Source organism: Penicillium hordei, assembly GCF_028827395.1.
Source record: "Penicillium hordei strain IBT 12815 chromosome Unknown utg000001l_segment0_segment0, whole genome shotgun sequence".
Lineage (NCBI taxonomy): Eukaryota > Fungi > Ascomycota > Eurotiomycetes > Eurotiales > Aspergillaceae > Penicillium > Penicillium hordei.
The window spans coordinates 4923181-4949900 of NW_026623142.1; the positions used below are offsets into that span (position 1 = coordinate 4923181).

Here is a 26720-nt window from a genome sequence, read left to right on the forward strand (position 1 = left end):
CAATAGGATCTTTTCGAAAACAATGAACAAAAGATAATAAACACATTTGGAAGTAAAAATACATTTCATGGCATTATTGTCAGATTAACAGCAACCATAAGTCATGACACATTGAAATCTCCATAGAAAATACACAACGCCTTGCTTGCACCCTCCATGCAATAGTGCATTACAGTAGCCTTGTCACCGTCAGGAACCAGCTTTGCAATTTGTTTTAAATCGGAGGTTCTTGGGATGTAAAGGACCATGTGCTTGCTGAATTCTGAGTATTCATCATACAATCTTTGGAGGGAATATGGCTCCATGGTCTTCAGGTTGAATACCTGATCTGAACGATATCCCGGGCCTGTTATATTTAGTTCATGCCACAGAAGCAAAGATTCGGTGGGACTTACCTCCCCAGGGAGGGCTGGCAAAGACAACACTGTATGGCGCCAGTTCTTTAAGTTGATTCTTGAGAATCTCGAAACAATCGCCTTCGAACCAAGTGATCTTGTCCTCCACCCCATAGATTTTCGCATTGTGTTTTGCGCACTTAAGCACGGCAGGATTTTTTTCAATCGCGTAGATTCGTTTCCACTTTCCGGTCAGGGCAAATGCAATGGTGTTTCCGCCTGCGCCAGCGAAGGCATCCACGAGAACCTTGCGCCCAGCAGGCGCTGATTCGGCAATCTGCGAGGCTATTACGCTGAATTATGGTTAGCAGAACGTCTGGCATAATAGGAAAAGAATCACGAACTTGGCGACTGGTTCTGGTGTGACGCCAAACCAAGCATCATCGGTCAACCATACACCATCGTCGTACTTGGAAAAGATCCGGTAGCGTTGTGCCCAGTAGCTGGTAATTGGGTTAGCATTGGTATTTTTTTCAATGACAATGGAACTTACTTCTGGATGTCCCAGGGAACTTCGTGCAAACTGCTGTAGTGATGCACCTCTGGAGGCGCGTCTTCGTCGGCCATGATACAATGCAGCGATAAAGCGAGTTGATCGATCCATTCTCGATAACTGATAAAGATGCGTGGTGTTTGCATGGTTTGCACCTACCTATCTGGCCAGCTCGCACGAGGTAAACACGACCACAGCTTCCCCATTTCAGCCTCATTTGATCACCTCTCGCAATCTTAATTATAGCGAGGAATTATGTTCGGCGCATTAAATCGCTTCATCGGCCGGCTAGACGGGGAGCCTGGCCAACAGCCTCGCAACGGCCCCAGTGACAACGCATTCGGTTTCCAGGTCCTCCGCAACAAAGACCCAGAACTACCTCTAGAGCCATGGTTTGACTTTATCGTGGGCATTAACGGTCATACAATTGTGAGTATAGAGGATCATTTTACTTCTTGAAGTTATAGCTTCGCTCACACCGACATACAGGAAGATCCGGACCCAAACCTGTTTGCGACAGAATGCCGAAATTGCGCTGGGGGAAGCTTGACACTTGAAGTTTGGAGTGCGAAGGTAAGGGTGGTAAGATGGTACCGCTAGATTCAAGCTAAATTTATATTCTATCAGGGTCAACGAACACACACAGTCACTCATCCTATACCGCCAACGAACCCCTCCCTCGGCCTCACGCTGCAGCTTGCCCCCCTCTCTTCTACGCAAAACATCTGGCATGTTATTGCAATTCCATCGCCGCTCAGCCCCGCATACCAAGCCGGTTTGCTTCCTTACTCGGACTATATCATTGGAACCCCCAGCGGGACGTTAAGAGGGGAGTCGGCACTCGGGGAGTTGGTTGAAGATCATCTAAATCGCACACTGGTTCTGTGGGTTTACAATAGCGAATTTGATGTGGTTCGTGAGGTCGAGCTCGTCCCTACGAGGGGCTGGGGTGGCGAAGGCGCCCTTGGTGCAGAGTTAGGATACGGGGCTCTTCACCGACTACCCATTGGGCTTGGAGAAGAGGTCGAGGGACCAGGGGAGGTTGTATTCGAGACACGCGAAGATGGCACTGCTGCCCCGGTGGGTGGCCCTACAAGCGCTATCCCGGGAATGACAGCTCCGTCGGGTAACTTCCTAGTCCCAGCAAATATCGTAGCGCCGCCACCCCTAGCCTCCGCTCAAGCAAGAGGTGCATCGCCGTTACAGAGCAGATCCCCCGTCGGCCGTCGAGCAGGGAAATCACGGCCAGTGGTATCGCCCAACAGAGCCTTTGATGATTACTTTGCCGAGGGTGAAGAGAAAAGTCGCGAGCAAGACTATGCGCCGTCACGGCATGGTACTCCTCTGCCTCCGCCGCCGAAGATGGGAGGCCCGCACCCTCACTCGCCTGCGCCGGAAGGATCACCAGGACCTGCGGAGGAAGAATAAATGAATGGCTTAGAGAAATCAGAAATTAGTTTAATGTAGAGTATGACGAAATCAAATTATGTCGATCATCGCAAGCTACCTGTTCCCATTTGCAAGCGTACGCTCATAGGTGCTCTTGTCAGGTCACCTACTTTATGACTGAACGATTCAAACAAAAGGAATCAATCCGGTTATGTCTTCGGATCTACGAGTTCTAAGCGTACATATGCAACAAATAAATCCGCTCTATAGCCCCAAACAACTGGGCTATATTTAGTGGCCCTTGCTCACCAGCTCTTCCAACTTCTTCCGGGTGTCACCGATCTTCTCCTCCATCATCTGGCGCGCCATTCCGCTGTGTGCAATGCCGGTGTACCAGATGTGCTCCGCACGCTCACGGACAGCCAAGTGCTTCTCCGCAACGGCAGGGACCTTCTTCTCGTACTCCCAAACCAAGTCTCCGACATTCCGCATCGTCACGGGCAGGAGGGTGTAGGCCGCAGCAGTGCCAAAAGCGAGCGGCGATGCAGTGCGGAGGAAGATGCCACGGTTACGCGAGACAATCGAACCGGCCATGGCGGTCACGACGACGTAGACACCGCCGGGCAGGAGACGCTCGCCGGACTCGGCAGAAGGTGCGAGCGAGGCAACGGTGTTGGTGAAGCAGTTTTCGATGTTGAGGGCCCGAGACAGGAAGTTGTTGAAGCCCTGCTCTACGGCAAGGGAGTGTGAGTAGAGGAAGAGGCGAGCTTGTCGGACCTGAGCGGTCAGGATATCTGTCGGGGTGGGCGATGAGGAAGCGGGTTGCGCAGCTGGCGCGGAGATCAGCTTCGGGGCGGCAGGCGCAGCAATCTGAGAGGGTTTGGAGGGTTCAGGAATGTCGGCTGGGAAGTCATCGTAGATAGGTTTCCGCTATATTAAGGAAGCAGTCGTGTGTCAGACCAATTCTTTCAGACATCCAATAGAGCCAGGGATAGAGCTAGGAACAGAGCTGGTCATACATTGTCTCGGGGCTCTTCTGCGAATGCGGTCTTCTTAGGGAACAAAGCAATACCTCCCGCGAGGAGAGTGGCTGCGATCGGAGCCACAGCCCGCTGGGCACAAGTCAGCATAGGAAACATGATATTGGGGGATCAATTGCATCCAACTTGAGAGCAGGCAATTATAAAAAGGCATACCTGTTGCAACATCGGCCGGAATGACATCCTGAGGGAGTGGGGAAGACGAGAAGGGGGAGGAGCTGGTAGTGAGGATGAAGCAAAGTCGTGTTGGAGCAGGACGGGAATTCTTCGGCTCGGCGGAACCTCCAGAAAACTCCGCCATTGCCCGTTCTCCTTGACTCTATGTTTCTTTCAATGAAGGATTTGTGAATTTACAATTTCCGATGGTTTTAATCTGCTTTTAATACGGTATCTACAATGCTTCGCCCTTTGCGACGAACATGGACATGTCGGAAATGTCTACATCTACGGCCCCAATCTCGCGCCTTCGAGAGCGCCGCATCTTCTCCGTCAAAGCCGTTTGAGTACATTCCAGCAGATAACAGTGCACCAAGGAAGAAGACCGATGACCACACTCTACGCCGCGTTTTTGATTCACAGCCATTTTGGAATGAGTTCTCCCAGCTGCGCACCACCACAGTCCCAAGGCAAGCTGGATTGGTCCAAAACCAATACCTAACAAGCCCCGAGGGCTTTAGGACATTCGCAAATGTCTCGCTACAGAGATGCCAGGCTATTGTAGCCAAGGTGCTTGCCGCCTCCACTGTTGAAGAATACAGGGCCCTAGCACGAGACCTTGACCAGCTGAGCGATCTCCTGTGTCGTGTCATCGATCTATCCGATTTCATTCGAACCATTCACCCCGATCCGCGGATACAAGAAGCAGCCACGCAGGCGTGGGCTCTCATGTTTGAATATATGAACGTTTTGAACACAACTACAGGGCTTCATGAACAGCTCAATAAGGCCTTGAACAACCCCGACGTGACATCATACTGGACCGAGGCAGAACGGATCGTGGCACAGATCCTCAACAAAGATTTCTCGAACTCTGCAATTCACATGCCACCCAATGTCAGGCAGCGGTTTGTAAATCTCTCGAATGATGTGAGCCAGTTAGGTTCCGATTTCATGAATGGCGCGGAGCCTGCAAGATCCCAAGTGGTCTTTGGTGCCAACAGCCTCCAAGGATTGGATCCTATGGTTATCTCCAAAATCAAGCGGTGGAATAAGAAGGCGCCAGTTCCGACGATGGGAATTGTCCCTCGACTTGCTCTGCGCTCAGTGCATGATGAAGATGTTCGCAAAGACATCTATCTTGCCACTCGGACATCTAGCAAGCGCCAAATTCAAAGATTGGAGGAACTTCTAGTGAAGAGGTCAGAGTTGGCACAACTTACGGGCTACAATAGCTTTGCGCACATGACTCTCGGCGACAAAATGGCCAAGACACCTGAAGCAGTATCGAACTTCTTGACTTCGCTTGTGTCCAGCAACCAAGGTCCAGTCCGGGAAGAACTATCTAAGCTGCAGAGCTTGAAGGGAGGCTCCTCCCTGCGGCCCTGGGACCACGCATACTACGTTCACAAGCGCGTTCTAGAGTATTCCCAAGCTCGTCGCTCTCGTCACATGGGTGTTATCAATGAGTTCTTTTCTTTGGGAACCGTGATGCAAGGTCTCTCTCGACTCTTTGACCGTTTGTATGGTGTGCGTCTAGTCCCCCATGAAGCATCTCCCGGCGAGACTTGGCATCCAGACGTCCGTCGATTGGATGTAGTGGACGAGTCGGAGAACCATATTGCAGTCGTCTACTGTGACTTGTTTACACGGCCGAGCAAGCACCCAAATCCGGCTCACTTTACTCTGCGCTGCTCACGCGAAATCTCCGCAGAGGAGATCGCCGAGTGTGCCTCTATGAACCAATCTGCGCACCCGAATGATGGCATGGCCACCGGTGTAGATCCGGTAACTAACACCCTGCGCCAACTCCCAACCATTGCTCTCGTGTGTGATTTCCAGGAACCTCAGGCAAATGGCACCGGCCAGCCCACTCTCTTGAGTGAGCAGAGTGTTCGCACCTTATTCCACGAGATGGGCCACGCTGTCCACTCCATCCTGGGCCAAACGCCTCTACAGTCCATCTCCGGTACTCGGTGCGCCACAGACTTCGCCGAACTTCCCTCCGTATTGATGGAGAGCTTTGCGACTGCGCCCGAGGTGCTACGCCTCTACGCGCGACACTGGAAGACCGACGAGCCTCTGTCTGAAAGCATGATGCAGAGCATGGAGCTCGACCGCACTGCGCATGGATCTATCTACGGTGCCGTTGAGAATGAAGCACAGATCCTCATGGCGCTCGTTGATCAGGCATATCACTCGATCCCAGCTGAAGTCAGCGCAGCTGGCATTGATTCCACCGATATATATCATCGAGTCTTTTCTGAGTATTCCAGTCTGCCAGACCCGAACAATGTCCAGCCACGTACCTCTTGGCAGGGCTTCTTCGGCCACTTGTATGGCTACGGTGCCACGTACTATAGCTATATCTTTGACCGCGCCATCGCGAATAAACTCTGGCAGGACGTCTTCCAGTCTGGCCAGGCGGCAACTGATCGTGCCGCCGGTGAGCGATACAAGAATGAAGTCCTCCGCTGGGGTGGTGGCCGCAATGGCTGGCAATGTGTGGCTGGTGTCCTGGGAAGCAGCAACCCCTCTAACACGAACGGACGGTTAGCTGAAGGTGGCGATGAGGCCATGCGTGAGGTTGGTCGCTGGGGCCTTGGGCGTGAAGGCATGTCTGGATAATGTGACACGAGTGTACTTTTATTGCCTTGGATACATCTATATCTACCTTACATAGCTTTGTAAATAACCATAAGTTCACGAGATGATTTGATCTTGCTTTTCAATTAGACTCTCAAGGCTTGAACTGCTCATTCAACGTGGACAAATAATTATATCGAATACGTTCAGCCGCACGGGCATCACCACATGCTTACATGTAGACCATAACTATCCAATAGGAGCCTAGTTAAGCAATCCAGTGATCTCCGGTGTACATTGGATGCAATGTCCGAGACAAGAGTTAACACAGAAAGTCCGCAGCATACTCTTCATACTGCTGCATAAAATCCTCCACACTGAAAGCATCATTGAGCCGCTTGTCCAACAGGATAACATTTCCTACCTCAATGTAGCCCTTCTTAAATGCTGCAAACAGTTCAGGGTCGTTTGAGAGGTGCGGAATAAAACTTTGATTATCACCCATTACCATTGCGCCCTTGAACGCCTGGTAAACTGTTTGAGGATTCTCGCTTAGGTCAACCGACTCGCACTGACCGAAGTCCAGGAGGAAAAGTCCAATCGCACGTCGTTGGAAGTCCGGTCTTAACTGACCTTTACGCATCTCCAAGGCGAATGTCCCAAATACAAACTCGACATCATCACCGTTGACACCAGAGCCCCAATGTAGGGTTGCATAGGACTTTCCCATCGCAGTTGCCAGCCTGGTCGTTTCGATTCCAAGTTTTTTCATGGTGCCAAGATAGAGAGGGAAGTTTCTCAGAGGTGCTTCAGGGTGATACGGGCCGTTGGCCTTGCCGAGGTAGATCCGTGTGAGGCAATGTTTGTTCTGAGGGTTATCAAGGAGGCCTTTGGTCTCGGGGGTTTCGAGATACCGTTCTTGTCCACACAAATGAGCAATCAAAGCTCGCCGGACAATCTTAGGTAACGGAAGGATTCGCTGCATCTTCATGATGTCGCCGCGTGTGCGGTATTCGAGAGGTATCTTCGGGAAAACGTCATCCCAGAATGAGCTTTGCTGTGCTGTTTGTATGTACTCAATGGGCTTAGGAATAGTGACTTCAATCTTTGCCATCCTCTGGTAGCGTTCAAAAGCTGCTGAGACATTGAGGTGGATTTTGTACTCATGGCGTAAGTTGGATGGTCGACTTTCATTGCCGGGTTTTTCTTTCTTGAACACAGAATCCTTGCCAACTTGTTCGAACACGACGCCCTGTAATCCTATACCAATCTGATGAATGTCCTGTAAATCTGGCCGAGACCGTGCTTCCTGGAAACGCCGACTAAACGAGGATGTGGTAGAGATAACTGACTTCAAGCTGAATGATCGTTCAAGGATGGTAGAGTCAGGCATCATTGCAAGTTCAGTGGCATCAAGAAAGCGTTGCACAATTTGAGCGTTTCTCACTATTGAGCTGACGGTTGATTGAGTTGACTCATCACTGCTGTTAGGGGATCGTCGTTCCATGATGGGTTACTGTAAAGAAATGCAGAAGAGAATGGCAGAAGAGAAAGGCAGTAATGAGCAGGTACTTTCCCGACGCCTGTTTTGGCAAGAACCTTGGAACGTTAGAAAGTAAGAGCTGAGTGACGGGAAAGTGACTTCGGGAAGGAGCGTGGATTGTTTCCCAAGGTTCTGTCGACATTTGGAGGTGAGAATTAAATGATTAAGAAGTGAAAACTGTATGAAGCTGCAACACTCTTCAGGTACAGGAGGAATCGTGGACGTTTTTCGGATGAGGACGGACTAGTCCTAAAGACATTAACATTGAGGGCGAGGTGACTTGAAATTGATACAAGATTGTATATATTAATCTGCAGGGGTTCGAAATATACAACCGACTAAAACGTTGAATAAGAAAGCAAAACCCCCAAAACATACCAGGAACATACACACGATCAAAAACAAACCCATAAATAGTATGTAGAATAAACAAGATGACCACGGAAGCTGGAACTGTTGAGACGAAGTACCTACATATACAAGCAGGCCAACGATGCATCCATGGATGAAGAACACCTCTTGGTAGTACAGCAAAGCCTATTTATATCCGGATAACCGTTATATCAAGGTGCCATAACTATATTAAATATATATTTCTGGATCACATACAAATCTAGCCCCCAAAAAAGCTCCTAATATCGCACTGCTTCTCTACCCCCAATATCCTCACTTCCACTAACCTTTCATGTCTATGTTGTATTAGGCGCACTAATTAACAGTTCCCGTAGAGCCACTTTCTAGGAGGTTTTACTGTGCGTTTGAAATAGACCGAGATTCTTTATAAGCCTAGTTTGACAAAAATACATGAAAACAAAAGAATTCACTCGTCTTCAGAGCAGATGTACACGAAGCAAAAGCAAAAAAATGGACTCGCGGGGAATCGAACCCCGGACCACTCCCATGCTAAGGGAGTATTATACCACTAAACCACAAGCCCAATTGGATGAGAGAGGTCGGTCTTTAATGATATATAAACGAAAACGACAATACCGCTGAAAATATGTCACCGATGAAAAGGTTCTGGCTACGATGATCCCTACTCCTCAACTACCAATGATATATATATATATATATATATATATATAGAGTAATAGATGTGCCTAGTAGACTAAAACCCCAAGTCTAACGATGAAAAGGTAACATACCCACACACAAAAAGTACTTATGAATTATAAACAAGCCGGAACAGTGGTATCGTGAAGATCCGATGCAAGGAGACGCCAGCCCTAATGTTGCAGCCTTGTACTGTCTTCGAGCACGAAACAATTGGTCATAACCTGCTGCAAAAGAGAATACTCCTATGATATATGCCCTGATTAATGCAAAGGCAAAGTGATGATATGAGATATGAGTATGTACATGTGGTAGAGTAAGGCACAGCTTTACAAAACAGACTCTCACAAAAGACTAGACATGTTTCAATTCCCCGTCGCACGGGGCGAAAGTCACCCAGAAAAGGGGTATGGAGGAATAGAAAAAATCGCAGGAGGAAAGAAGAAGTAATCGAACCAGCCGAATCGCTAAAACTGACAAATGAAGCACGGTGTGAAAAACATTCCGAAAACCAAGGGGGGAAAAAAGGCCCGCCACGTGCGAATCATAGTTGATATGTTGATTCTCCTCATGCGCTGCTTCCAAATCGGTTCGTAAACCAATTCGTGAATCCCCCTCCACTGCCACCTTCACCTCGACTGGACCGTCGGTTGCTAGGCTGCACCCTCTCTGGCGTAGGGGACCGGCGCGGTGAAATTCGTGGGGAAAGTCGAGTGTGCAATGAAGATAACGAGGATCGACCGCTGCGCGCAGTACGAGCAGAACTGTGACGCCGCTGGGATCTCGGTTGGTCAGGACTATCCTGGATCACTACCGGATTCTCGCAGCTGCCTTCCCCGCCTCTGTGGAATATGCCGTCAGCTGAAAGTTCGCGGTTTGTATATACAACTCACATAGACTTACGCTATGTTTGTATTGATACTACGCCGGCAATGTGGGCAAGTGTCATGTTGGGTCAGCCATGCATGGATGCAGTTGAAATGAAACCAGTGCGTGCATGGTAACACAGTGACTTCCAAGCCGAGTTCAACATTATCCATGCAAATTGAACACACTGCTTTCCCTTCAGATCCCATCATCTCTTCATTAACCTTTTTCTTTGGCAAAGCTTGGACGGCAGCATCTGATGCTGGGGGTGCCGCAGTGCTGGTCCCCCCATTAGTCTCAATCAGTTGTGTGATGACGCGGTCGAGCTCCTCCTGCGAATATACTGCATCCCCGCTTCGACTCATGTTGAGAATGGCGGACAATATCGAAAGAGCATGTGGGTTTCCCAGGCCACGAGCTCCACGTGAGCGTCGCGTAGTTTGTACCCCAATGTCAGCGCGAATAGCATCCATGATCCTAGAATCTGATTAGTCTGCGAACAATCACAAGAGATAGAGCTATTACATACTCATTTATGTCCATCGGATTGCGGTTTCTAGGTTGCGCCATATCTGCATTGCGGGGAAATAGGCCGAGGTGATGGCCTGTGAGGTGGTCGTCCTCGAGCCAGTCGGGAGAGGTAGATGATTGAGGATGGAACGGGTCCTCCCCGAATCCCCGGTACCCACGAGGGTTTGGCTCCATTAAATTTTGTAGAATTGTGTCGAAGCTTTGCATCATCATCGGAACCATAGGGTTCGGGCCATTATTGCGCTGACCGGCAGGCATTCCAGTATCAAGTGTTGCGCTGCTGAATGAAAAACGGCCGTCGGGCGATCTATAGGTACGCAACGAGGAATAGGGAGGAGTACCACTTCCAAAAAACCCAGCGCTTTGCCGTTCTTGTGTGTCTTGTTCCCATGGATTGTGGTCCATCCACGGATTGGCGCGCGGAGGCGATGGGGAGTCGGCACGGCGTGAGGGGGAACCTTCAGAAGACGGTTCTGGGGGAATCTCAACCTTGAGGACGGGACAATGTTAGAATCAAATAAATTAAGAGAGAGCATTCACTGTACTATTTCTGTGAAGTCGGATTCACAATGCGGGCACGTCAAATCATCATCCTTGATCCAAACCGCGCCACAGGCATGGCATAACATGCGGTCGCCGGTGTCCATGTCGCGATACAGAATGATAATCACCTAGAAAGTTCTGAGATGTTGTACGACACAGACGTTAGGATTGAAGCTGATATAATCGATAAGAGATCAGTCACGAGTCATGGCCTTATCTGCGGGGAGTGATCACAGTTGGGTAGATGGCTATTATTTTTTATTGGACAAAGAAGAACACGGGGAACAGAGAGAACAGGGGGGATGGGGAGGGGGGTTAATGTATCACAAACGTGGCAAGCCAGCGTGTAAGAACAAAGAAAGATTTGGAAGTGATTAGTCGATTTAGCTGGAGGCTCTAGAGGTGGGAAAGAGGCAATGACGTTGATCAACGATCGCCTCCATAGCGGAAAACCACCCATACACTTATACCCGAGACTGCATGTATAAAACAAAGAACACTCACGTTTTAGTTTCATATACTATAAAAATAGAAGATCATGCATCAGGCAGCCTTATTTTCCTCTTATTTAATATGCGGTTTCATACCGGGGAATTTGTTGCGACGCAAGGGCAAGAAGGCGACGTATACGGCCCCATATCAGTATATATATATACTTTTTTTTACAAAATTATATAATGGACTAGAGGTTAAAATAGAGGTTAAGATTCAATCATATGATCAATTCATAAAGAAACTAGTACAAAGTATATAATAAACAGCAATAAATGGTCACTTTTTCCATGCAGGGATACAAATTCCTCGCGATCATCTCATCCCTGCCAAATGCAGTGGGGGAGTGAACTGAAAAAGAAGACAGCAATGGATATCACAGGAATGATGCAATTGAACCGGTAACCTCAAACACCCCGATGAAAAGACGGATGGCAATGTCGAGCAGTTTACTTGATCTCGAGGAGCTTGACGTCGAAGACAAGCTTAGAGTTGGCAGGAATGCCGGGGAGGGCCTTCTTGCCGTATGCGAGAGAGGGAGGGATGGAGATGCGACGCTCACCACCGACAGCCATGCCGGCGACACCGATGTCCCAACCCTTGATGACCTCACCCCTTCCGAGCTTGAAGGTGAAAGGCTTGCCCTTCTTGTTGGAGTCGAAGACCTTGCCGTCCTCGAGCTTGCCGATGTAGCGCATAGCGACGGTGTTACCGCTCTTGGCAGCAACACCTTTACCAAGCTTCTTGTCGTCCAGCTTGACTCCACGGATCTCCTTAACGCCGAGAGTGCCAGTGGGCTTGTCGCCGGAGGGGGTAGGACCCTGCTCGAGGTTCTTGGCGAACTGGACCTTCTTGTCGGTCTTGGCCTCCTTCTTGTCCTCCTTCTTAGCGTCCTTCTTGGCCTCCTTAGGCTCAACAGCAGCGGCATCGCCGTTGTTCTTCTTGAGCTTCTTCTGCTGGGCCTTAGTCAAGGCGGGCTCCTCAGCCTTGGTAGACTTGGCCTTGTCGGCCTTAGCCATCAGATCATCGAGGGTGGCTTCCTCAGCGGCGCGCTTGTTCTTGCCCTTCTTGGACTCAACAAGCTTAGGGGCCTCCTCCTCGCTCTCGACCTCGGTGATTCTGGGGTCCTCGATGTCATCAAGGTCATCGCTCTCATCATCATCCTGCATGGCCATGAGGTCATCCATGTCGAGCTCATCCTCATCGGGGGAGAGATCGTAGTCATCCTCTTCCTCATCATCGTGGTCATGGTCATGGTCGTGGTCGTGACCCTCATCGAGACCAATTACGTAGTTACCGGTCAGGAAGACAGTGTGGTTACCGGTGACCTTGAAGAACACGGGCTCACCCTCGCAGACAGTGATATCCAGAGGCTGTTGGTAGTTCTACAGGGGTATTAGACGTCTGTATTCAACGAGTTGTGAAATAAAAGAGGGTGTTGGTCTTACCTGGTTGGGGCTGAGGGTGCAGATAACGTTCTCATCGAGCTCCAGGCCCTCCTCGGACTCGGAATCCTCATCGTCAAGGGCAGGGCCCTTACCCTTGATGAGCTTGGAGATGGCAGCCTTCAGGTCGAAGTCCTCATCCTCCTCCTCCTCGTCATCGTCTTCCTCCATGGCGTCCTCGAGGTCCTTGAGGGCAGCAGCTGCCTTAAGCTTGCGGGCCTTCTCCTTGTCGCTAGGGCCACCGTTGGATTCCTCCTCGTCATCGGACTCCTCCTCATCCTCATCACTGTAGTCCTCATCGTCCTCATCATCCTCATCGAAGTCAAGACCGGGAGGAGCGCGAACAATCTTCAGAGTGGAGCGAGAAGGCTTGCTAGAGTCCTGGTCATCCTCGTACTCTGGGGCCTCATCGGGATCGATAGCGGCCATGCTGATGCGGAACTAGATTCAATGTCAGCACAATTCATCTGTTAATTGCTGATCATAGTAAGACTGACCGAAGCAGCAGCGTTGGGGACTGCTTGAACCATGGCTCCGGGAGGAACCCGGAGCGCGTAGACTGCGACAGGCTGAACAGCAGACATTGTGAATAATTAGAGTAGATTGAGGGGAATGAAAAATGATTAAGTTCAAAAAGAGAATGAACCACGTGGAAACAGATGTGGATGAAGGAAAGAAAACAGAAGAAAAGAAAAGATGCTACCAAGCAACAGATGCGGCAAAAAATTGGAGAAAAAAAAAATCGATCAATAAGATCAATGAATCATTCACCGCTGATGTATTGCCCTTAGTGACCGCTTTCTGAAAGCTTGGATACACGTGATGATTACCGAGCTTCGTGTGAAAGGGTAACGCCGCCTCTCTTTTTGTCTTTATACTCTCTTATCGGTCATGATGGTCGTTGTAGCCCAAAATGGGCTCCCGTCATGAGATAAACTCTAGCGCAGTGCGCAAACGCATTGAAAATCGTACGTTCAGTCCAAATATCAGTCTTTGGTCTTGATCTGACTATGTCTAGATGACTTCAAGGATGAAGGAGGAGAGGAATATGAGGCCTCCAGCTTCGGCGGGTTTGGGGATTACATGCGCCGGAAAAAAATGAAACTACAGAATCTTGACGCTGAAATTCGAGCATCAGCTGGCGATTGCCCGCCAATATTCAGTGGTGTAGTTGCCCATGTCAATGGGTACACCCAACCTTCCTTGCAAGATCTGCACCGTCTGATTGTCAGCCATGGGGGTGGATTCCTTCAATATCTGGATGGCAAGACTGCCGCCACTCATATAATTGCCAGTGCTCTGACACCCAAGAAGCGTGAAGAGTTCCGCCGCTACCGTATAGTGAAACCTACGTGGGTGACAGACAGTATCAAAGCAGGACGTCTGCTACCATGGGATGACTTTAGAATAGTAGACGAAGGTCAAGCACAGAGGGTGCTCAAGTTTGATGATGGCCGGTTTACCAGCCAGACGAATAGCCCTCGCCCAGGTTACAAAGACCAATCAAGGGCCAGCTGGTATAGCTCTCAGCTCCGAGATATGAGCAAAACCGAAGAGGGTCTTGACTCTTCATCAAAGCCTGTGACCCCGTCTACCCAGTCCAACGCCTCACAGATGGTCACACCAACTATGTTGAGCCAGCCATCCCAGTCGGACTATGGAGACTTCCCTAGCTTCACTATTGAGACAGAGGAGGAAGCTCATGACCCTCGGCATCAAGATGAGACACCAGCCAGTGATATAGCCCGATCCACAATGCCACATCAAGCTTCCAATTCCGATCAAGTGCCCACTTCGCCAGATCCAATGGTTGACCTCGTATCAACCTCGCCTCTTGCCCAAATAAGTGCAACAAAGCCTGGGTTGACTTCTGAAGAATACAACGCACAGCTCCTTTCTGACCCAAAGGTGCAGAAGTCCTCTGTTGTCAACCCGGAATTCCTGCAGCAGTATTATAGAGAGTCTCGCCTCCATCATCTGTCAACCTGGAAGGCGGATCTGAAAGCCCAACTGCAGGCTGCAACGAAGGAAAATGCACAGTCTCAAACATCGAAAAAGAAACCTGTACCTGGATCTAGACGGTACATTCTACATGTGGACTTCGACTCATTCTTTGCAGCTGTCTCAGTTCTAAATCACCCCGAGCTCCAAGACAAGCCGGTTGCTATCGCCCATGGCACTGGGTCAGGCTCCGAGATTGCTAGTTGTAATTATCCTGCACGTGCTCGAGGTGTTAAGAATGGGATGTGGATGAAAGGTGCTTTGCAATTATGCCCCGAACTCAAAGTCCTGTCTTATGATTTTCCTGCTTATGAAGATGCGAGTCGCAAGTTCTACACCTCGATACTTGCTATTGGTGGTACTGTGCAGAGTGTCAGCATCGACGAGGCCCTGATTGACGTCACAAATTTATGCGTGGAAGCTGGCGGCTCAGATGGAAAGGTTATATCAGAAGGATCAATTTATCGCGAGCAGGCTAAAGCGGACGAAATTGCCCAAGGTTTACGCGATTCAATCAAAGAGAAGACCGGATGCGCAGTCTCTGTCGGAATTGGCAACAACATTCTGCTCGCAAAACTGTCTCTCAGAAAAGCCAAACCTGCTGGGCAGTTTCAATTAAAGCCAGATGCTGTTCTGGACTTTATTGGAGATCTCGCTGTTCGTGATCTCCCTGGAGTGGGCAATAGCCTGGCAATTAAACTCGAAGAGCTGAGTGTGAAGTTTGTCAAAGATATCAGAGATCTCCCGAAGGAGAGACTGATATCTGGTCTGGGACCCAAAACTGGAATTAAATTGTGGGAGTACGCTCGCGGAATTGACCGAACAGAAGTTGGCGATCAAACCATAAGGAAATCAGTTTCTGCCGAGGTCAACTGGGGGATTCGATTTGTCAATCAGGACCAAGCAGATGACTTTGTGCGTTCTCTGTGCGAGGAGCTGAATCGAAGACTGATGGAAAATTTGGTGAAAGGGAAACAGCTCACCCTAAAGGTCATGCGTCGATCGATGGACGCTCCACTGGAACCGGTTAAGCATCTCGGCCATGGAAAGTGTGATACATTCAACAAAAGCGTCGCTCTTGGTGTTGCGACTAATGTACCAGAAGTCATTGGGAAAGAAGCAATATCGATGTTGAGAAGCTTTAACTTTTCACCTGGAGACTTGAGAGGTCTGGGTGTGCAAATGACTAAACTTGAATTGATCAAATCTGGCCCTTCCGGCCCCGAGAGCAGCCAGCGACAACTCAACTTCCACAAGTCTCCACCTCGCAAGAAAATCATTCCGGATGCAGACCCTGACGAGTTGGAGAGTCCGCAGAAAGATGACTCTGTTCGTATTCAAGCAGATCCAGTTCTCAGCGATAGTGCCCACAAGCCACTCAACATTTCGGGGTCCCAGTTTATTATGCCCACTCAAACAGATCCCAAAGTCCTTGCTGAGTTACCCACGGATATCAGGTCAAGGCTTGTTGCACAAGCAAAGCCTCGACAGAATTATCGCTCTGGGTCTCCTTGTCCTCTCCCACGTGAATCACGACAGCCTACCCAAGCAGACCTCCCCCCGCAGTCCCAGCTGGACCCAGATGCATTGGCGGCATTGCCTGAAGATGTCCGCCAAGAAATATTGGGATATTATAACTACCCAGTCACTAACGCTGCGCCGCCGCTCGCGCCGGCAGTACCAGAGTCACGCCCATCAACATCTAGTTCTCTCAAGCTGAGACGGCCGGTCTCACCCCCCAAAAGGAGGCGTGGCCGCCCACCTAAGTCAGCAACGATCGTCAACAAGCCTAAGCCCAAGCCACTGAACCAATCAAGCTTTGGGTTCGTTCTTCCACGCCCAGAGGCCGTATCTGCTAGTATTAATGAAGAGGGCTTGTCTAGACAAGCGTCACCTAATATCGAAGAGCCAGCCGAAGCTACAGCCGAATTTCTTGCTGCTTTACCTGAAGATATCAGACAAGAACTCCTTGAAGAACAAAACCGCTCTCGCATGCAACAGCGCTCGCGAGCCACTGAACCTGCGCAAAGACCTCCATCTCGGGCACAGGAAGCTACTCCTGCACCAATTGCCGTAGAAAAGTTTCTACCTCTACCCCCTCTCCCCAAGCGTCCAGTCTTTACATCACAGCGCCTGTCCCAATTACCAGATCTGCGAGATGCTATTGGATCATGGCATGAAGTCTTTGCGGCTGGCGGTCCATATGATGATGACGTTACTTCGTTATGTAGATATCTGTCCAGTGTGACATTGCAAGAGAAGGATGTGGACAAAGCTGTTTCAGTGGTGCGCTGGTTGATGTGGTTGGTGGGTGATCATTCGCAGCAGGGGTCTAAAGAGCCACAAGGGTCCCGGCCCGAGGGAACTCTAAGCTGGGAAGAGGCTATAGAGACCTTGCAGTATAGTGTCCAGGTGGCTCTGGAACAGAGGGGGCTCCCTCCAGTGGACTTTTTGTAAATGATACCCAAATTTTAATAACATCGTTGAGTTTAGTATATATATCAAAGATTGGCCCGCGCACTCGCTCAATCTCAACCCAATTGAATTCGTCTAGGTGTATATCAAAGCGGTAACTCTTTTGTATGTTTCTAGGTATGTTAAATATAGGGAGATCGGATAAGGATTAGGCTTGTGTTAAACGTTGTATGGTTACTACGTGGGAGGCGTTAGATCAATCTAAAATTAGTACGTTGATATTCGAAGCATAGCTCATAAATATCATCCCGGTAAAAAAAAAAAAAAAAAAGAAAACGGGGCAATCAAGTAAAGAGGTATCTAAGAAGACCGTCGAAAAGAAGATAAAGCATAAAAAGGCAATCCGCCAAGAAGTTATCGCTTTCGCAATCAAGAACGATGTGGCAGACATGAAGACATGAGGAGTAAGGGTAAAGAAGGACATCACGGGAGAACCGAAGGTGGTCTATCATGCCTAGGCACCGCCGCGCGTGGAGGATGCCATGGTGGGGAAGCTTGAAGTAACTTATTAGACGGATTCATCGTCGTCCTCTTGCGGGATTCCTTGTAACCGAGAAAACAGCTCCAGTTCCATGCGCTGAGCCGGAATTGGGCCTTGGAGGATTTCTTTCACCATATCAGTGCCGGGGGGGAAATCGTGCTCGAAGATGGGCTCACCAGCCCCCTTCATATTGGCAAGCACAGACTGGCGGAAATGCCAACGAAGCATTTCATCTGCGACACGGTCGGGATTGTTCGCATCTCGGCACACGATCTCCAGTACTCGACCATCGGCCTTCCAGTTATTGCCACCAAAATCCGTGATCTTGTAGCAATCCTAAACATAGATTAGCAAACGATTCATCACTTACCTAAGGCATAGTAGTTAATTTACTTACATCGGGATTAACGGAAACGAGAAAGCTATCAAATAGCCTATGCATCGTTGCCGCGACTAATAAGCCGTTCTGTACTGAGTTGATTGGCTGTCGCCCGGGACGCGTAATAAAACGGTCGAACTTACACCGGCGCCAAAGTCCCTGGCGCTCCATAGGGAAGATGTGTGCCGCTTCAAAGCCGGTCCACTCATCCAAACTTGCAACGTTGTTGACTACTCCAGTCAACACGCATTTTCCATCTCGCGCCCGTACAGAATCCCGAAAGGAGTTTTCCCCGCTACTTCGGCTACGGGAGTGAACTCGTCGCACGCAATTCTCTTCGGTCAGTTTGATATCGCCTAATTAAGTTAGCCTGGTTCCTCATTATTTCATTATTGTCTTCCCAAAACAAAAACTCACCCCGAGGGCAAAAGATATCGTAGTCTCCTTCTGCTAAGCGATCAGTGTTCATTGGCATCGGTTGCCCGGTCCCTCTAAAGCGGATTGAAATTATTCCATGGACGACGAGTAAGATATCCATCAGCATGTGGAAAAAATTGGCGTTTGTGATGGATCCATTTTGTCGGACACCCCCGAGATGAGCACCCGTTGAGCCGTCATAAAAGTTCACATTCCGCCTACCAGAGCGAGACATCTTGGCGGGAAGTGGAGAGTAGTTGACCGCAGTGCTGCAGTGACTGGGGTAAAAACGTGGAAGAGTGGAGACCCCAATGCAAAACTAAACCGCCTTGAACTACTGTCTAATCACGTGACCATATCTTCTCCCTCTTTCACAAACGTAAAGGGTACGTAATTGACTTACTTGAGCAGAGCAAAGAACATCCTTATGCTGCTTTAGGTGACCAGATGGATATTGACTATGCTAGCGAGTTCGAGGCATACTCAGACCCACCATCTCCATCCCGAACCCTGAAACACACCCTGGGTCTACTCAATGGGACGTACAAAGTTCGTTCCTCCGATATTGAAGACGAATGGCCACTCGCTATGCCATCTGACGGAATCACCTTATCCCTCCGCGTCAACGGAAAGGAGATTTGGGGGACATACGAGTTCGGGATGTTTGAGGGTGTACTGTGGATGCCAGAACGACCTATGAGGCCCTCCTTTGACAGAATTCCGTTTAAGTGGCGTGGGCGGGAGACTGATGAGGGTGAGATGAGTTTTGAAGATGACCAGGAAGGTTGGATCGAGTTTTGGGGCGATGGCGACATTGTTGGGATGATCAGCTGCTTTGGAGATCTCTATTTCCGAGGACAACGGATTGATAGTACTGTTCGGACAGCCAGTGATCTGCGTAACGAATGGGATGGCTACAACGATGAAGAATATGAACGAGAGAACAGGGCCCGGTGGGGTGGGTGGTAAATGGTGAATGGTAGCTAATGAATATCTTGTTCCAATGATTCCCAGATGGTCTACTTGACTCGAGGTCAAAGTAGTCTATCAAAATCCTCCCTGGGTGGTCGAGTGGGTGAGAGACATGAGGTCATCTGATTGCTAGATGGAACAATGACTCCGGGTGATACCGCATTGGGAAGCTTATGCAATGGCGAAACTGGCCAGGATTTCGATCCTCACCAGGAGTAGTTGGGAAGGATTACTTTTTTTTGCTCCTTTTCTATATTAAGCCTTCACTATCAGACTCTCTTCTCTCGGCTTGTCTCGGGGTATAGCAGTGGACTAGCCCTACCTAGGATCCAGTAGGATATTATAACATCATAGAACAATCAAATTGCTTTAGTTTCTCTTCTATTACACTAGTCTCGAGGAGATGCAATACACTCATGGCATTCTCACGAACTTGACACTGGGAGTTACAACCAACCCCCCTCTGCCGGTATCTATATTTTTGCTATATACACTGGAAAGCCAACTATAATAACGTCCCCAACCAACATTCTTATACAGGCTTACACCCGAAAGTAAGGCCAGTGGCGATTCCACTGACGGAGGAATTCGACTGTCTAGTTTGTGACAGACCAAATATTCCAGAGCATCGACCTAGGTGCATCCTGGGGCGTTTAGGCCCAGGCACCGACGATGCTCATGCAGAAAGCACCCAAAAATACCAGGATGCATGCATAAACCCTCCTCTTCCCACGGAGAATGCGCCAGCTCTCGTCACTGAGAAAGTCCTCCGACATCAACTCCACAAGCGAGGCAAAAATCAGAAGTCCAGCTGATATGGCATTCATGACACCGACAACGAGCAGACCAACCTCCGAGTCGGGACTATAGAGTGTATGGGTTGCGAGACCAATAGCCTGCCCGATTGGGGTTCTAGATCTTATTAGAACCACTTAGTCCGGAGTGAGTAGGGAATTAACTTACGTGCATCCGTACGCAAGGGACATGATCCAGGGCTGGATTTGCTTTTCGGACCAGGGAAGTGAGGCGATGCGGGATCCAAGCGCCAGGCCTTCGAATGTTTCTGTCATTGATTTAGTTAAATGCACTGCTCCTACCAACCAGATGAATATGGAAAACTCACGATGGAATACAATGGCAATCAGCAGAATCACGAATTCATTGCCAACCGACACACTGAGTGACATGCCAATGAACACGCTGTGGAAAAGAATGCCCATCTCAAGAAGGTAGACCTGCATGGCCTCTTTCTTCTGCTTCTGCTCAGGGGTCAAGGCGAAGGTATCATCATGACGCTCCACATCTGCCTGGATAGCCCCGTTATCCTTCTCGTGATGAGTTCGAACATCAGACGCAGATGCAACTCGAACTATATCTTCAGCGTCTTCGCCCATGCGATTTATAGCTCGACTTATGCTCGCAGACCTTCCAATTAGCGGACCCATATCTCGTAAATGAGATCGGCCATCCATTCCAGCGGAGTGCGAGCTCGGCCCTCTAGTGTGCTCGGGATATCCAGGAACATCAAAGGTCCGAGTTGGACCTGTCCGCGCAACCGCAGGGCAGGAAGCTAGCCTTTCGGCTGGGACCTGGTTTCCCCCACGGCAGATTTTCTGGGCTGGACTGAATACCATTTCGATGACCGTAACGAGAAATATACCACCCAAGGCAATGGCGCCCGGCATGGCTGGGTAGTCCTTTGTCCAGAAATTAGAGAGACATGGGTCTCCCAACGAAGTAAACGCCGTCGGAAGGAGATGCACAAATGCTGTGGCGATGAGGACGCCAGTTCCAAAATGGGTGACGAAAAAAAGGAACGCGGGTGGAATGTGCATTCGTGGGAATCGAGTTGCGAGGATGGGGAATGCGCACGCAATGCTTGAAGTGGCTAGGATGATGAAGAGGGCCGCAACGTGTAGCGGTAGGTCGTATGCACCGCGGGTACCTCCCTGGGCACAACTTGATCGTCTGACTGGCTCTGTATACTGCTGTACAACAGGTACTTCCAGTATGATTGGTTGTTTAGATGTGAAATACTGCTTCAGACTGCCGAAGGAGATGACTGCCGAGACAAGAAGCACGGAGAGGAGCCACAATGCCCAAGCCTTGATACTCTGAGATGATAGGAAAACATTGTTACTTGGGTTCAGCCCTTTGTGACCGATTCCAACTTTAGTATTTTGGGGAGCGAGGCGTCCTGTTCACTCGTTAGAAGATTAACACTTGAATATAAGCTTGCTGTTCATACCTGACATTGTCAGGGACGCCTCGCACCCCATGCCAGGGTGATTCCCGGCATCTTTTTCCTCTAGCGGAGGAATGCACTTCCAATTGGAGCTTCCCCGCAAAGTGCCTGGACCAGACTCATCGTCTTTGTTCTCGCGGGTGTTTGAGATGCCATTGAGGTCTTGGCGGGTGGTTAGGTCCGGAGAAAGGAAGCGCGGGTTTTGATTCCACCCATCGTGCAGCAAGGGGTCGTCAGTCCGAGATGGGCAATTCATGATGCCGCAATTTTAAACTGTACTTTTAATGTAACTATCTGGACTCAGTGTAACAGGTGAAAATTATAATCACCTCGCTGAACAAACCCAAGGCAGCACCGATCCCGAGGGCTTGGCAGTGGGCGGACTCCGGCCCGATTTTCCTTGGCAGTGGGCTATCAACTATCGCTGTGATTCGTTCAGACAACCCATTCGGTCCGGTATTGGCCGAGCCACGAATCTCGGAGGCAATGAGAAGTCTGATGTGGAACCGAGGTTACTGAGTAAGATATATTCTTAGACAAAGTGCCCAGGTGGTCCCCAGAGCACATCACTACTGCACTGGGAGGAGAAACAGCACATAGGAGTCAACTGCGGGTTGATGGGTGTCTATACATTGTTACAGGAACTAGTTGTTACAAGACCTCAACATTGTACATTGGTATTCGTATTATTTTTCATGATCATTTTGCCCAGGGAGCCTTGGTATGCACATCGGCGTTTCCATTCTGTGAAGGCGAAGGCTGAGGCTGAGTAGACCAAGGTGCTCTGGTCGGTACTATGGGACCTGGAGGCATCCTTGAACTACCCGGAAGAGTAGAGGGAACTCTGGTTGTACCGCTAGGCATCGAGTTTGAGACCCCCTCTCTTCTCACCCCAGCCCACGGGGCTGCTGTCGAGGCCATCGGGGGGACAGCCTGCGTGTTTGCCCCGGGTTTAGCCCAGGGAGCCTGGGTGCCACCTGCAGGCATAGGACGGGTAGTGGCAACAGAAGGGTGACCAGAATCCGGCACAACGGGGCGTGCCTGCGGACCAGATGTGGAATGAACCGTGGAAGGGGACAGAGGCGCATTTGGATCACGGTCCCAGCTGAATAGGGATCCGAAAGGGAAGTGCTGTACCACGGGGAATTTTGAGAGAACTTCTGCGTTGTACATCTTAATCATTCCCTGGTGTGATCTGTCAGCGCGAACGTCTCCACAAACTATAAAGACTGCGAACCTTATTGATCTTGCCCCAGCCGGCTCGAATGCCAGAAATATCGAACAACATGGGGCTGTGCTCCCAGAACGGGCCTCTCTTCACATCATAAATGAATCCGATAGCGGAGAAATATAGATTAGTTTGGCGTTCCCTTTCAACAACTTTTGCATTGGCGACCCCGCCCGGGTCAGGTGCATTAGGCAGTGAGCCTTCTTCGGGAGTTAGGTCAGTATCATTGATTGCAGGCGATAGCTGTGCAGATCCAAAGATATAAGGGGCGAAGGAATGATCATCTAGTCCCCAGACGCCGTGGGAGCCAGCAGGCTCAAGGTTGTATGTCTTAATGAGTAGTCTGATAAGTTCCATGTATCTAGGTGACAACAGTCAGTAAGGGACGAAGCATATCCGGTGTGGTAGATTCTTGGTGGACGCACGGATGGATCACACCGACCACGATAGCTCGTTCCTCCACCCCTGGGCCGGCGTTGGGGAATCCATTCAGCTTCCATATTCCACCCAGGAAGGCTAGGAAGCTCAGTTCATGACCAGTACCATAGTCCAATCGTTGGCCACTTCCCCAGCTGCCCAAGAAATATGATTTCAACTCCGTCTCTGCCGTTGTGCCTTCACCCGACGATCTCCTATCCAATAGATCGGCCGGCAGGCATTCCTTCAGCAGGTCGGACGCGCGACTTTCGACCACTTCAGACCATCTTCGAAAGCTTATATTTCCAAACCTCCGCGGACCGGTATCTGGTGGGACTTCCTGTATGATATCTTCGAGTTTCGAGAGAAGTCGCTGCAATTGTCGGACTGGAGAGGAGTATTGTATCGCATCGCTATTGAGAGTCCAAGTTTGTATAGTGCCATCGGCCACCTTCAGTGGAAACATAGATCGGTTGAGTTGTAGTATCCACGTCATGATATCAGTATAGGCTTTGGAGGCCAGGAACGTCGATACATCTTGCAACTCGTGGATCTTTTTGCTGGGTTTGATAAAGGGGTGCGGTGTAGAGTCCACAGTGGACAACATACGAATAACCGGGTTAGCCATGCTTGAGAAAATCTTGAGGTTGGAGTGAGAGAGAAAGAAGGTTGGAGGGGGAAGCGGGATGTTATCTGCGGCTCCACCAGAGCTCTTCCCTTACCGCGTCTCTGCCTACTTTTGACTTCCCCACGCGTTTTTGAAGATGTCGCCAAAAAAGTCGAACAAAAGATCCACCGACTACAGTCTTGGGCTCTTGAATAATATCAATGCGCCCGGGCGCGATACCGCGAACATACAGGACCCCAAAAGGCGCCGCACCACCCATGGCGATGTCTTTGATATTCCCGTCTCCCCTTCCCCGACAAAATTTCGAAAGACGCCTCAAACCGAACCAAAAAATACAAACCGGTTGAGTTTGAGAAACCGTACAGTGCCTAGATTTGCGCGACCGGAGTCACCTCCCAATGTTTCCGACAATGAAGACAACGGGCCTAGCAACGACGATTCCGGGTCAGGCGATAGCGAGTCTGAATCAATTCAAGATGCACCCGGTGATAATGGGGAGGAAGAATTGAATGATAACCAAGATGAGATCCAGCGCCAAGCTGAATATGATCCGTTTCCCGAACCAGTCGATCTGTTCCCAGCCGAAGATGAGGGCCAAGCTGATGATCAGGTTGGATACAAAGCTACAAATACACAAGACGATGAACCTGGAGACGGATCCAGATATGAAGGCGAAAAGGGGACAGATAATGAAGCTGGAGAGGAAGCTAGAGACACACAAGATGATGCATCTGCAGACGAATCCGAAGATGAGGATGAAGAAGAGGCAGATGATCATTCTTCAACTGGAGACCAAAGTCACTCAACACCCACCCAGCAGATCGCAAATGCAGACACTTTCGAGGTGCAAATCCTCGAGGGTGTACCAAGAAACCAAAGGGATGGCGCACATATAAGTCGTGTGTCAGCAAATGCTCGAGAATCTCAAAATATCTCCTCGCAGCTCCAGGAAGTACCAGAGACACCAAATATTGAGCCACCCCCCCGCCCGAATCAGGACCATCGAAGCACTCACCCCGATATCTTCACGTGGCTGACCGAGGCCACCAAAGAATCTGGCTTCAAGGACACCTGGGAAGCAATGCGCAAAACAAGGAAAGCTCTAAAGACCCACGCTGATCCCTCTGTAAAAGACCATTTCAGGGGTATCATAAAGCTCATTGAGCGGCTACGAGGTCTGTTTGAAACAATGACCAAGGATCCTGCCTCAGCTTCTTCCTTGAAAAACCAGTGCAGCATTATCGCCAACAGCGTCTTTAAAGAGAACCAGTGGATCATTTACACAGAAGCCCCAGAGGATGAAGAGGATGGTGCACACCTGGTCAATCAGCTCGAAGCCCATATTGTTCCCCGACTGATTGACCTGATCATACACGGATTCAAGTCCTACAAAACTATGAATGATCGGGGAGCGCGACAGTTCCGCACTATCTTGGATTTGCTTTGGGGATCCTGTGATAGGATATCTTCTCTCGCCCAGATGCATTATGATATTAGTAGGGGCGTGATGGCTCGTTCTAAAATGGTGATGCGACACGTGAAGACTCTCAAGGACGCATTAAACGACGGCCGGCTACGTGAGACACCTCATCGCATCCCCCAACGCCCTCTAGCGTACAGGCAATTTGAGTTGGAAGAGGTCGAGAGCCATATCTCTTGTGGACGGTGGACCCATGCAGAGAAGATTGCACTCCGTGCTGGCTTGCAATCATATGAGGGTAAGACCTTTTTTTTTTTTTTTCATTTATCATGCTATTTGCTATTCTGACGGTTTCAACAGGAGAAGATCGATACATCGATATCAAATGTGACAATACAATCGGCGGTCAACTCTCCCAGCGCATCCTACATGATATCCGGGGCCAGGCCGTCAAACTCGGATTGGATGATCCATAATTTAATTGAGGGAGAGACAGGATTAGGTGGGATATTGGTAGCACATTGCGTAGACTTGATTTCAAATACCCCTTGGCGAGACTGAAGTTCATAGAGACCAAACCATATTTGAATCTTTCATACTTCCGGCTAAAGCCCTTGGAATGTCCACGGGTATATCTGCCCAGGTGGAATGTCCATGTGGGGTTCGCGAACCACGGGTATTGTGTTGAATATCCATGGTCAACTATCAACACACTATACCTCGGCTGAAGCCTGACTACATGTACATATGTATGCCTGGGAAAAGTAGTGCAGATATTTTAGCAAAAGTTCGATTGCGATATGGTGAGATACCCAGGTTGGTTATATTAGATAGTTCGTCTTTGAGCTCCTGATTCTGTTTCTGAGACATATTGGGTACTAGTAAGGTGATACGGAGAAGGGTTGCCAGGGCTTTAGGGGAATGGATGAATATCAAGCAAAGCAAATAATCAACATACAACATATAATACTGATTTTAAACATATAGTTATTGTATTCATTTTAGAAAGACAGTAAGATCAAATGTAAGGAGATACCCCGGATGCACGACCCATTAGGGGGGATGTGTCCAGAAAGTGTCCAAAGTATAGAGCAGCGGCGATCCCCCCCTCCTAAATTGACACCGCTTTCTCTTTTTCCCGCTTTCCCCTTTTCTTCCCCAAAGCATCTTGACACCGTTTGCTTTTGTCGGTTTATTTGCTTTTCTTTTTTTGTGGTCTGGACTTCCCCTGGTCTGGATATCAGTTTTCGAGTAACCGTGAAGAATTCACATTGGAACGGTTGTGCGGCGCGTGAGTACATTCTTCTCTTTTCTGCGTGTTTGTTTATAGACGGGAGCTTCGTTTGAGCTATACAATGGCTTCCAGTTCTGCGGGCACAGGGGGCATACCTTGAACGACTGGGACAATGAGATTTTATACTTGTACCTAGAACGCTACAAGCTTCTGACGAGGTCATTGGAGTTGCATGAATTCTGCTCGGATCTGAGGTTGACAGCGAACCGGTTGGGCAATCATATGTTTAG

General features: G+C 49.4%; 14 protein-coding genes across 14 annotated transcripts; 6 read left to right on the forward strand and 8 right to left on the reverse strand.

Annotated features, from left to right (window-relative positions):
• Positions 1-101: 101 nt before the first annotated feature.
• N7537_001869 (RNA methyltransferase) lies at positions 102-962 on the reverse strand (the record flags this gene model as incomplete). The annotated part of the gene is made up of 4 exons (XM_056892927.1): positions 102-346; positions 396-688; positions 740-838; positions 889-962. 4 exons carry the CDS (start codon positions 960-962, stop codon positions 102-104), a joined length of 711 nt encoding a protein of 236 aa, XP_056757922.1.
• Positions 963-1143: 181 nt separating this feature from the next.
• N7537_001870 (uncharacterized protein) lies at positions 1144-2316 on the forward strand (the record flags this gene model as incomplete). Its single annotated transcript, XM_056892928.1, has 3 exons — positions 1144-1317; positions 1378-1461; positions 1516-2316. 3 exons carry the CDS (start codon positions 1144-1146, stop codon positions 2314-2316), a joined length of 1059 nt encoding a protein of 352 aa, XP_056757923.1.
• A 252-nt stretch (positions 2317-2568) lies between these two features.
• On the reverse strand, positions 2569-3500 carry N7537_001871 (MICOS complex subunit MIC26/MIC27; the record flags this gene model as incomplete). The annotated part of the gene is made up of 3 exons (XM_056892929.1): positions 2569-3207; positions 3297-3389; positions 3474-3500. 3 exons carry the CDS (start codon positions 3498-3500, stop codon positions 2569-2571), a joined length of 759 nt encoding a protein of 252 aa, XP_056757924.1.
• Positions 3501-3713: 213 nt separating this feature from the next.
• On the forward strand, positions 3714-6101 carry N7537_001872 (mitochondrial intermediate peptidase; the record flags this gene model as incomplete). The annotated part of the gene is made up of 1 exon (XM_056892930.1): positions 3714-6101. One exon carries the CDS (start codon positions 3714-3716, stop codon positions 6099-6101), a length of 2388 nt encoding a protein of 795 aa, XP_056757925.1.
• A 280-nt stretch (positions 6102-6381) lies between these two features.
• On the reverse strand, positions 6382-7566 carry N7537_001873 (uncharacterized protein; the record flags this gene model as incomplete). Its single annotated transcript, XM_056892931.1, has 1 exon — positions 6382-7566. The coding sequence occupies one exon, from the start codon at positions 7564-7566 to the stop codon at positions 6382-6384; it is 1185 nt and encodes a 394-aa protein (XP_056757926.1).
• Positions 7567-9223: 1657 nt separating this feature from the next.
• N7537_001874 (putative RING finger domain protein) lies at positions 9224-10700 on the reverse strand (the record flags this gene model as incomplete). The annotated part of the gene is made up of 4 exons (XM_056892932.1): positions 9224-9497; positions 9559-9999; positions 10052-10542; positions 10599-10700. The coding sequence occupies 4 exons, from the start codon at positions 10698-10700 to the stop codon at positions 9224-9226; spliced, it is 1308 nt and encodes a 435-aa protein (XP_056757927.1).
• Positions 10701-11537: 837 nt separating this feature from the next.
• Positions 11538-13117, reverse strand: N7537_001875 (FKBP-type peptidyl-prolyl cis-trans isomerase; the record flags this gene model as incomplete). The annotated part of the gene is made up of 3 exons (XM_056892933.1): positions 11538-12473; positions 12537-12974; positions 13031-13117. The coding sequence occupies 3 exons, from the start codon at positions 13115-13117 to the stop codon at positions 11538-11540; spliced, it is 1461 nt and encodes a 486-aa protein (XP_056757928.1).
• A 329-nt stretch (positions 13118-13446) lies between these two features.
• N7537_001876 (putative DNA damage repair protein Mus42) lies at positions 13447-16991 on the forward strand (the record flags this gene model as incomplete). Its single annotated transcript, XM_056892934.1, has 2 exons — positions 13447-13501; positions 13552-16991. 2 exons carry the CDS (start codon positions 13447-13449, stop codon positions 16989-16991), a joined length of 3495 nt encoding a protein of 1164 aa, XP_056757929.1.
• A 526-nt stretch (positions 16992-17517) lies between these two features.
• On the reverse strand, positions 17518-18521 carry N7537_001877 (HNH endonuclease signature motif containing protein; the record flags this gene model as incomplete). The annotated part of the gene is made up of 3 exons (XM_056892935.1): positions 17518-17826; positions 17888-18225; positions 18287-18521. The coding sequence occupies 3 exons, from the start codon at positions 18519-18521 to the stop codon at positions 17518-17520; spliced, it is 882 nt and encodes a 293-aa protein (XP_056757930.1).
• Positions 18522-18733: 212 nt separating this feature from the next.
• Positions 18734-19255, forward strand: N7537_001878 (uncharacterized protein; the record flags this gene model as incomplete). The annotated part of the gene is made up of 1 exon (XM_056892936.1): positions 18734-19255. One exon carries the CDS (start codon positions 18734-18736, stop codon positions 19253-19255), a length of 522 nt encoding a protein of 173 aa, XP_056757931.1.
• Positions 19256-19911: 656 nt separating this feature from the next.
• Positions 19912-21759, reverse strand: zrfD (putative plasma membrane zinc ion transporter; the record flags this gene model as incomplete). Its single annotated transcript, XM_056892937.1, has 4 exons — positions 19912-20170; positions 20222-20321; positions 20382-21455; positions 21507-21759. 4 exons carry the CDS (start codon positions 21757-21759, stop codon positions 19912-19914), a joined length of 1686 nt encoding a protein of 561 aa, XP_056757932.1.
• A 443-nt stretch (positions 21760-22202) lies between these two features.
• On the reverse strand, positions 22203-23776 carry N7537_001880 (Phosphotyrosyl phosphatase activator PTPA; the record flags this gene model as incomplete). The annotated part of the gene is made up of 3 exons (XM_056892938.1): positions 22203-22688; positions 22741-23092; positions 23157-23776. 3 exons carry the CDS (start codon positions 23774-23776, stop codon positions 22203-22205), a joined length of 1458 nt encoding a protein of 485 aa, XP_056757933.1.
• Positions 23777-23912: 136 nt separating this feature from the next.
• On the forward strand, positions 23913-25672 carry N7537_001881 (uncharacterized protein; the record flags this gene model as incomplete). The annotated part of the gene is made up of 2 exons (XM_056892939.1): positions 23913-25494; positions 25557-25672. The coding sequence occupies 2 exons, from the start codon at positions 23913-23915 to the stop codon at positions 25670-25672; spliced, it is 1698 nt and encodes a 565-aa protein (XP_056757934.1).
• Positions 25673-25947: 275 nt separating this feature from the next.
• N7537_001882 (uncharacterized protein) lies at positions 25948-26543 on the forward strand (the record flags this gene model as incomplete). Its single annotated transcript, XM_056892940.1, has 2 exons — positions 25948-25999; positions 26287-26543. The coding sequence occupies 2 exons, from the start codon at positions 25948-25950 to the stop codon at positions 26541-26543; spliced, it is 309 nt and encodes a 102-aa protein (XP_056757935.1).
• Positions 26544-26720: the final 177 nt, after the last annotated feature.